The sequence below is a fragment of the Hipposideros armiger genome, unplaced genomic scaffold (genome assembly GCF_001890085.2).
Source record: "Hipposideros armiger isolate ML-2016 unplaced genomic scaffold, ASM189008v1 scaffold_1529, whole genome shotgun sequence".
NCBI lineage: Eukaryota > Metazoa > Chordata > Mammalia > Chiroptera > Hipposideridae > Hipposideros > Hipposideros armiger.
Genome location: NW_017732879.1, coordinates 49,577 through 59,736, shown reverse-complemented (window position 1 = coordinate 59,736; position 10,160 = coordinate 49,577). Strand labels below are relative to the sequence as shown.

Genomic DNA, 10,160 nt, shown 5'->3' with positions numbered 1-10,160 from the left:
GTAATCAAAATAGTGGTTTAATTGACAGATTTTACTTGTTCCTTGAACCTGTGCTTCTTCAGCTCCTACCTGCCTACTTAGTTTATGGGGGCGCCACCATGCACCACGCTCCCCGGCCCTCAGCACCTTAGGTGCTTGCCTTCCCCACCTCAGCTCCGGAGATGTGATGCTCTTTTGCCCTGGAGGTCTCGGCCAGCCTTTCCTCCATCCTGTCCTCATTCTCGGGCATCACCAGCAGCCGGTGCTGGATTTTGGCCCCCAGCTTGTGGTCAGGCCGGTGCTCGGGCCGCGAGCCTGGTCGTGTGTCCAGTTTGTACTCTGCCCGGTACTTGCCCTCACCCTCCCTCTTAAAGGAGGCAGAAGACATGGCTTTGGGCTTGGGGGGCTGCAACCATGAGTGGCTGAGGATCTCATCAATGTGCAGTCGCCGGTTGACGTCCGGCTGCAGGATGCGATAGATGAGGTCCTTGCACTCGCCTGTCAGGTTCTTGGAGCGTGGAAAGTCCACACGGTGCTCCTTCTGGATTCGTAGCATCTTCTTGATGTCAGAGTCATCGTAGGGCATGGATCCGCAGACCATGATGTAGAGGATCACGCCCAGGCTCCAGATGTCATAGACCTTGGGCTGGTAGGGGATGCCCTGTAGCACCTCGGGGGCCGCGTACGCTGCAGACCCACAGAAGGTCTTGCTGAGGATGATGTGCCCGCTGCCATCCCGTAGGCAGCGCTTGGAGAATCCGAAGTCGGACAGCTTGATGTTGAAGTCCTTGTCTAGGAGAAGGTTCTCGCACTTGAGGTCTCGGTGGACGACATCTAGGTCATGGCAGTACTTGACAGCCGAGGATAGTTGACGGAACATCCTGCGCGCCACATCCTCGTGCAGGGCCCCCCGGCACTTGATGAACTCGAGGAGGTCGCCCTGGACGCCGAGCTCCATGACAATGTAGATGCGCCCGTCTGAGGTTTCAAAGATCTCATAGGTCTTGATGATAGAGCGGTGGTTGACAGTTGCCAGGATGTCCATCTCCCGAGGAAGGAATCTCTCCACAAAGTCGGTGGGTGTTTTCTTGCGATCAATGATCTTAACCGCCACGTTGAACTTGAGGCGCTCGGAGTAGGCAGATTTGACTTTTGCATAGGAGCCCTTGCCAAGACTGATTCCCACGATGTAACCCTTCTTCCTTAGGACCGCGGCATCGTCCATGGTGCCAGAAGCGGCGGGCGCCGCTGCCCTCTACATCCCCTCCCGACATGGGCCGGCAGGCATTGTCCTCATTTACAGTGTGAAGAGTCGTCTGGCTGGGCTGGCCTGGACTTGGAGGAGTGGAATGCTCAGCATTGTCTCCAAGTGACTTCAGCATGTGAAGTCATAAAGCCAGGCTGCAGGGAGTGGGGACGGCTGGGGGAAATGGGGCCCCTGGAGCCCTAGAAGCCAGGCTGGCGTGGCAGGAATGCCCACTCTCCGCCCACGAGAAGGAAGCTGGCACTCTGGACTATGGTAACCCTTCCTGCTCCTCCTCACTGTCGCTTCCCTGTCACAAGTCAGGCATGAAGGGGGCTTCCCAGGTCTAGCCAGAGTGCCAGCCCCATGCAAGTTTCCTTCTCCTGGCTGTGGGGACTGACCCTGCATTGGTCCTTGTTCCACTATGCCCAATTTCCCGCAACTTCTTTGGGGTGTGAAGTAAACCCTGTCTAAGGCTTGTGTCCTCAGAACTGGTGGTGCCTGTGGAGGACTGCCCCGGTCTGGCCAGACTGGCAGTGGTTCCAAGCTTGGTGGACAGGAGCAGCTCCTGTTTGGGGTAGGGCCCTGGTTGGATGAGTACAGCTTCCGCTGCTGCTGCTAACAGTCAGCTGGATGTGTGTGGAGTGGGAGGACAGGCAGAGCTTAGGGGTGCTGTGAGCCCCCGGCTGGCAGATGTGTGTTCCAAGGACTGGGACAGGCCTGGAGGATGGGTCAGGCTTCTGTCAGGTAGTGGTGAGGCATCCAGGTAGGGAATAGCCTGGAAGAGGAGAGGGCTTGCTTATTCTGAGAATGGCTGACTCCCACAGTCGGGAGGGTGGTGGGCAGAAGGTAAGTGAGGGCTTTTCCCTGAGCATTGGGCAGCCATTGCAGGGCCCAGAGCAAGAAGAGCTGTGACCCAAGACACGTTTTAAGATGACATCATAGAGAATGACCTTTGGGGTGAGTGGAGGCCAGTGCCTTTGACCAGGTAAGAGCAGGCTGGACAAGGGAGGGCCCATGGGGATTGGGCAGCAGAGAGAGACAGAGGAGGGCCTGGTGCTCTGGTTGGCAAGTGGGTGGGGTCCCGAGTGGAGCCTTGATGCTGGGGGTCCTGGCGGTACCCACAGCCTCAACAGTCAAGAGCAAGCACCTGGGTAATTAGGAGTCCTGAATTATGTCACTTTGGGCCTTTGTGAGGAGTGGCATGTTGTGACTGTTGGAACTCTGGGGAAGCACATCGTTTCATCTCAGACTATCTTTTGTGCCTGGAAACAACGTGAAAACACTTTTTCAGGGCACATGTATGGAGTTCTGCTTTGGGAAACATGGCCTCCTATGTGCATTGCCTTAGGTACTTTGGAAGCTCTGCTGTTCATTTGTCCTCCATCACAGGCATCCTGTGCCCACACATAGCAAATTGCCAGGATAGGCATGCCATGTTCTTGGTGTTCAGAGGAGAGGAAGGCCTTTTTCTGTGTGGGTGGTTGGGGGCTGATGATAATGCTGGCATACGAAGGCTCAATGGTGCTCCACCAGGTTGACAAGGGGCAGGATGTGCCAGGTAGATGTGATGTGTTGGCCAGAGCATGGCTATGTGGATGCACCTAGAGCATGCGGGGAGCTCCCTGTGTCTGGAAGTCTGACAGATGGCAGGGGTAGGGCAGCCAGAGTCCAGGCAGGAGTGACTGACCCCAGCATGGCAGGCCTCCCTGAGGCCTGATCCCAGCTCTTTAGAACTTCCATCGTTAATAGCTTTAGCTGATGCCTACCTTTCTCCTGGGGGCTCTTTTTTTGACCTACATCACCAGAACTTCACTCCTTTGTATCCCAGAAGGGGCTAGCTGTGAGGATTTGTAGTCAGGACCCAATAGCACGTCCCCCTTTTTTCCTGTGCCCCAATGTTTCATCTGGGATGCCCCTGCGTGTCTGCCTTCTTGGCTGACTCCACTGACCCTTTGTAGATTCTGCCCCCTCATATCCCTCTCTTGCCCGGACAGGGTGGCCTTTGGTTCTTGGGGACATGGAGGAGGCAGTTCTCAGCATCATACAATTGGAGCTTCCAGGGTGTGGGGTGGGTGGCGTCACCCAGCCTATGCACACTGAGGCAGGGATTCCTGGTGTATTTGAGGGGGTAGTGTTTGATTGGACCAGGGGACCTCCAGGAAATTCCCAACCTGCAGTCCTGTGGGTCAGAGACCTGCAGACTCTGGGCAGGCCACTCCTTCTGAACTTTGGTTTCCTCCATAAAGTGGGCACCCACTTGTCCATTCACTCCATAGGTATTTGAGGGTCGGTTGCAGGTGCTGGGGTACACTGATGAACTAGACAGGGCCTGGGCTTTCCTGGAGTCCAGAGGCCTGGGAAATTCAATGTCACACTAATGAATGTGAATGCCCAATGGTGACTGCAGTGATACCAAGAAACATGGAGCTGTGAGTACAAAACTGGGGGCCGGACTTGGGGAGGCTGGGAAGGCCGAGGGCTGAGTTAGCCACACAGAGGAGTGTGAGGGCTGCTAGTGCATGTGATGGCCTGAAAGGACAGTGTGGTAAGAGTGTGGGGGTGGAAGAGAGCACTGTGGGCTACAGCATCCATGTTGATGATCTTGATCCTAGAGTCCTATCGGGGAGGTCACTGAAGGGGTGTGATCCAAGGCTGGGCCCAGTGGGTTGAGCATCTCACAGGAGTGGCTGGCACATGGCCACCTGGGGAGGCGTGGCTTCAGTCACCTGGGCTGCCACTCTATGCTGTGTGACTCAGGTACTTGTCTACCCTCTCTGAGCTGCCTCCTTACCTGGAAAGCATACAATAGGTGCGCCTTCCTGCAGCCCCTCCCTTCCAGACTCGCCTCCTGGCTGGGCTGCAGTGAGACTCCTAGGCCTTCTTGCCACACACTGCCCACTGCCCTAAGGACGGCAGCAGGTTGTAGAGAGGACAGAAGAGAGGAGAGGTTCATGAGCTTCTTCTCAGGATGTCACTATCTCAGCTGGCCCCAAGCACTTTGCAATTCTACTCCACCACCAAACAACCTGAATGACTGGCTTCCTGGGGCCTTCAGTATTCACTAGAAAAATGGGTGGTCGCTCCAGTATTACTCAGGGCCTGTTCTGTGCCCGGAGCCTGGGCACTCACTGGCCTGTCCTGGCGGAGCTCACAGTGGCTGGCTGCTGAGTGCTGTTAGAAGCCCCCAGAAAGCCTTGTGGAGGCCATGGCCCCTCAACTGAGCCTGGAGAGGTGGGCAAGATCTGCAGGGATGCATCCACAAGTATGATTATGGCATGCATATGTGGGGTGTGAGGTGAGGGAGGGGGCTGGGAAGCCAGGAGAAGACCATACCTGGGAGGACCTCAAAATCCAGGCACTGGGATCCTTCCTGGGGCAGTGGGAGCCAGACTGAGTGCTACGAGATGCAATGGGAGTGCAAGGACGGAGGCCTTGGTGGTCGCTGAGCTATGACACACTGGACCACGGAGATATGAGGACATAGAATGTGTGAAGGTGGCTGTACGGATGGAGCAGCCAGGCAGAGTGGTGGATCGGATATGGGGAGGATTGCAGAGGGCAGGTTCAGGGCATACACTGGGTCTCACTTCTCCCAAGGGGCAGGGGGTTGGGGTCTTCCCAAGACAAAGACCTGGGCGGGAGGCGGAGGAGAGGTGAGTCTGAAGGCTCTTGTCCTCTTGGTGTGTGAACCCTGCAGGTCCATATGAGGTTGTGAGTTGAGTGAGAGGAGGAAGAGAAAGGCCATCACAGCTGAGATGAGGCCTGCTTGAGAAACGGCATGCAGGGCTCTACAGTGCACGGTGGCTGGTGATGCTAAATGCAGGTCTGCTCCCTCCAAGGGCTACCGATGGCTGCAGCTGCCAGGTACCTGTCTGGTCTCCTACTCACCAGTGTCAGCTTATTCACTCGGGCAGGGAGTGTCACCCCCAGAGTCAAACTGGGATTAGGGAGGAATAAGATGTTGTCAAGGTCCCACATGGCTGTGGGACATGCAGGCTGGAGTGTGGCTGCTTTCAGGGGGCTGGGGAAATGACCACAGGGCAGGATGACTCACGACACCATTGAGGACCAGGTGCCAGCTGGACATGGTGGAACCCCCTGGTGGACAGAGCAGAAAAACTGAGTTTCCCACCAGGGTGAGGAGTTCAGGAGAGGCTGAGAGGCCGCTCCACCTGCCCTCTGCAGGTCCCTTCCCAGTGGCAGCCTTGTGGGGCTCCCTCCCAATGCTCCTCTGTAGGCAGCCTCTTCATCCTCCTGTCCTCTCTGTGTCTCCTCCCCACCCCAACACCGCACTCATGGCCCCCCTCTTAAAGCAGCATCTTCCTCACTCAGCTCTCTGCTCTGATCTAGGGCCTGAGGTCATGGTCAGGTCACGGTTAGGGCTAGGCACATTAAGATATATTTTCCCAAGTGCTGCGGTCAGCCGGGTCAAAGACATTTACCTTGAGGTTTGCAATAATATAGTGATTTATTGCTTCTTTAGCAATGGGGGTTGCCTAGTTGAATGGGAGGGAAAAGAAACTGACGAAAATAGTGACTCATTGGGGTCTTTTTTCCTTCTCTGACTCATCCCTTGGCTTTTTTGGAGCTCAGACTGGAAGCTATGAGCTCTGCCTCATTCCCTGCAGGGCCCATGGGCCATGGGAGAGGTCTACTAGGTGTATGTCTCTGAAAGCTGTGGAGGGGGCTCTTCCACTGTCTCACTGCTCAGCTGCTCAGCTGTGGTCTCCAGCTGCTTGGACACCTGCCTTTGCAGTGTCTCCTCCTCGGGTTTTGACTCGAACCTTGCCTCAGGCTGTGCCTCCTCTTGGGGCTCCAGGTTGGTGGCAGACTTCTTGGCAGAGCCAGACTCAGGGATACTCAAGGGTTCAGTGCCCTGGGAGCTCTCCCCCTCCTTGTTGATGGCTGCAGAGGACAGGCCCCGGGCCTTAGGTTGCACCCAGCAGTGGCTGAGGATCTCGTCGATGTGCAATCGCCGGTTGACGTCCGGCTGTAGCATGCGATAAATGAGGTCCTTGCATTCTCCCGTCAGGTGTTTGGAGCGCGGGAAGTTGACACGGTGCTCCTTCTGAATGCGCAGCATCTTCTTGATGTTGGAGTCATCATAAGGCATGGAGCCGCAGACCATGATATAGAGGATCACGCCCAGGCTCCAGATGTCATAGACCTTGGGCTGGTAGGGGATGCCCTGCAGCACCTCAGGTGCCGCGTACGCCGCAGACCCACAGAAGGTCTTGCTCAGTGTCAGTCGGCCACTGTCGTCCCGTAGGCAGCGCTTGGAGAATCCGAAATCAGACAGCTTGATGTTGAAGTCCTTGTCTAGGAGAAGGTTCTCGCACTTGAGGTCTCGGTGGACAATGTCCAGGTCATGGCAGTACTTGATGGCCAAGGAGAGCTGGTGGAATTTCTTGCGAGCATCATCCTCGTGCAGGGCTCCCCGGGTTTTGATGAACTCGAGAAGGTCACCTTGGACGCCGAGCTCCATGACAATGTAGACCTTGCCGTCTGATGTCTCAAAGATCTCGTAGGTCTTGACAATGGAGTGGTGGTTTAGCATGGCCAGAATTTCAATTTCCCGGGGAAGGAATTTCTCCAAAAAGTCTGTGGGGGCTTTCTTGCGGTCAATAATCTTGACTGCCACGTTGAACTTCAGTCGCTCAGAGTAAGCAGATTTGACTTTTGCATATGAGCCCTCTCCCAAATTTATCCCCATGATGTAGCCTCGTCGCTTGAGGATGGCAGCATCATCCATGGTGCCAGGAGCACCCAGTGCCTCTGAGGCTGCCCTCTACATCCCTGCGAGACATGGGCAAGTGGCGTCCTCATTTACACTGTGGACAGAGAGTCCTCTGGGCTGGCCGGGCCTGCTGTCCCTGCCTCCTAGAGGCCCATACTCTGGGGTGGAACAGTGGGCATTGTCTCCCAGGTGACTTCAGTGGGTGAAGTCATAAAGGAGGGGTGCCCTAAGGGAATGAGTCTCTGGCCTGAGTCACTTGAACTTGGAATCCTGGAAGGCCAGCCAGTGGGCTGGAGCAGACCAAAGACCTGCAGAGACTGGCCTTACATTTGGCTAGGACCTGAGGTAGGAGGGGGCTGTGGAGACATATCAGTCAGCCCATGCCTCCACATCTGAAGCCAGGACTGCTTGTGGAGTGGTGGGGTAGATTACTGCAACCCGGGAATCCCAAGAAATCCAGGGTGGGTGGTTGTACAAGTTTGGGTCCCAGTAGGAAACAAGGCATACTCCAGTTAAGGCAGTCTGAGGAGGGTTTAACAAGGGCATAATTTACAAAGGTGGGAGTGGAGTATAGGAAACCCCAATGGTAGTCACAGACTCCAGGAAGCCTGGGAAGAGTAGGGTAGGGAGGGCCACCTTAAGAGAGGCAGTGACCACCTTGAGAGAGGTGGAGGCTACAGTGACCCCACAGGGAAGATGCTGAGGAGAATCCCTGACTTTTCCCTTTCAGTCCTGGAAGCCTTGCTGGTGTCCACACAGGTGGTCTGTGGGCGATGCAGCAGGGCTCAGAAAGGTAAAGGCAGGCCAGGAGGGGCAAAGACTCCTGGCTTGTGGGGTCACAGGCTTTAGGAAGCCAGGGCTCTGCCCTCTCCTGCATGGTTTGGCTAGACTTTTCACCACCCTGTACTTCTCTTTCCTCATTTAAACCTTTGCCAGGCTGCTTCTCTGACAGTGGCTCTGTGCAGGGGACAACTGGCAGGGATTTCTGCTCTTGGCTGTGTGTTCCCTCTGGGGGCGGTGGTGGTGGTGGTGGGGTTTCCTAGACCATGGCCCTGGCTGGGCTCCCGGGGCAGATCTGGGGCTGAGGGGCAGAAGGCTGGGCCTGGAGTGCCAGCAGCTGCTCCTAGAATGCTCCCTGAGGATGGTGCAAGTAGAGAGGTTAGTATTGGTCAGGGACCAGTTTCTGCCAGCGTTGCAGCCCCTCTGCTGTGGTTGCCCCATTATCTAACACCTGCTCTAGGCCACACCCGGAGGAACAGGAGCAGGCAGGTCTGGCCTAGCCTTGGGTTTAACCTTGGTCATATCCGCCCATAGGGAGTAGGTGCCTCTCTCTCAGATGACCCTGAATGTCACAGGTTTGAACCCTGGGACACTCAGGAGAACCATACCTTGAAGGAGCTTGGGAGGACTGCTCCTGGGGAGTGAGTCAGTGGGGCTGAGGTGGGCCAGGAGGGGATGGGTCCCCATCAGCCTTGGCCCTTCCCCCTTTTCTCTGCTCCCATCTTCACCCTCTTTTCCAGCCCTGACACCCTTTGCCAGGCCTTGGCACAGCTTCCTTTGGACAATTTGCTCCTCTCTCCTACTGAGGACACTACCTGCTGTGTCTCCTCCCATGGTCACTCACCTTGTTCCTGATAACAGGTGCAAGGTCAGCACTTAGAGCATTGTCCCCAGCAGCTTTCCTCCAAGCAGATGTGGCCTGCTGTGACACCAGCTGTGCCTAGCATACCTTCCCCTGCTCCAGCATTGTGTAGGCAGGCCCCGTCCTCCAGAGTCCAGCTTTGCTCCTGTCTCTCTAGAATCAGCGCTTCCCTGTTAGCTCTCCTAGTACGACACTCCTTGAGATTATTTCTTCATCTGTTTGAAACATTTTCAGTTGTCTGTGCAGGTGGAGCCACACTGGCCTGTTTCTTACAGCGTTGATCCTCTTTTCCCACCCTAGAAACATCTCAAGGATAGTGCGGGTCTCTCCAGCTTTGTTCATTCCTTCTCTGCGGCGGTTCGGCCTTAAAAAGACCACTTTAGGGCACACTCTTGGGCCTCCGACTGACCGGACCTTGGCCTGCAGGTGTGCAAGGTGCAAAGACCCTTTGTGTCCCTGTCTCCCTCAGTTCCCTCTCTGTCCTGCCCCTCTTCCTTGAAGCTCAGCCCCCTGGGCCACTCCCGGCCCCTCCGATACCCACCCCTTGACCCCACTGAGCCCCGTTCCTTTCGGTGTCGGTCATCTTGGTCCCATCGCCTCTCTCCCCAGCCCTCGGCCCTGAGCCCTCAAATCCTTGGCCCTTCCGAGGCCCCGCCCCTGAACCCCACCTCTCTGTTTAGCCAATGGCACACATCCCCCCTCCCATAGGGCCCGCCCCTCACCGTCCCGCTATTAGGCCTCGCCCCTTTCGGGCACTACCACCCAGGCTCCGCCCCCGCTCGGCCAATGGTCCGCACGCACCGAGAACGCGCAGGCCGCGCCCCTCGCCTCGGCGCTCATTGGCCGGAGCCAGCGTCGCGGGCGGGAGGCGGGGCGGCGCGGAGCCGAGCAGGACGGCCGCCATCTTGAGCGGAGCCGGAGTCAGATCCCGAGGCTGCGGCCGAGAGTGTGCGCGAGCCTGCCGCCAGCGCAGCTGCGATCCAGCCATAGACCTCTCCAGCCGCTTCTCTGCGCCCGGCTCAGGCCCGGCCCCCCGACCTTCGGCCCGGCCCGGTCCGGCCTCCCCGCGGGGTTACGCGGCCGCTCCGGGGACGATGAACGGAGGATAAATGGTGCCCAAGGCAGACAGCGGTGCCTTCCTGCTGCTCTTCTTGCTTGTGCTCACCGTCACCGAGCCGCTGAGACCAGGTGCGCGGCGCGGGGGTGCCTGGCGGGCTGCCGGGGGCGGGGCGGGCGGTTTGCAGGGTTGGGGTCGCCTGGGACCTTCCTCCAACCCTCCGGATCGCGTTCTGGGAGGTCACCGGCGAAGGGCTGCCTGCCGGCCGCCGTGTCCCCCACCCGGAACCGTGGCCCTCCAGGACCGTGCTGTGAGTTTGCCTGGGCTCGAGCGCCTCGTACATCACGGAACTTTGTTCTCAAGGGATGTTGCCTTCGGGTGCACGTCCGTGGAGCACTGCGAGCTTTGAGATTGACTAAAGCGAGAGTGATGTACGGGTCTCGACCCAACTTCTGGGGCCTGGGAGTTCTGTGGCGGAGGAGCTGCGCCTTGGGCGCGC

General features: G+C 57.3%; 2 protein-coding genes across 2 annotated transcripts; both read right to left on the bottom strand.

Annotated features, from left to right (window-relative positions):
- TSSK2 (testis specific serine kinase 2) lies at positions 1-4,799 on the bottom strand. The gene has a single exon (XM_019634164.1). It carries the CDS (start codon positions 1,202-1,204, stop codon positions 128-130), a length of 1,077 nt encoding a protein of 358 aa, XP_019489709.1. The 5' UTR covers positions 1,205-4,799; the 3' UTR covers positions 1-127.
- An 875-nt stretch (positions 4,800-5,674) lies between these two features.
- On the bottom strand, positions 5,675-9,201 carry TSSK1B (testis specific serine kinase 1B). Its single transcript, XM_019634163.1, has one exon. It carries the CDS (start codon positions 6,975-6,977, stop codon positions 5,880-5,882), a length of 1,098 nt encoding a protein of 365 aa, XP_019489708.1. The 5' UTR covers positions 6,978-9,201; the 3' UTR covers positions 5,675-5,879.
- Positions 9,202-10,160: the final 959 nt, after the last annotated feature.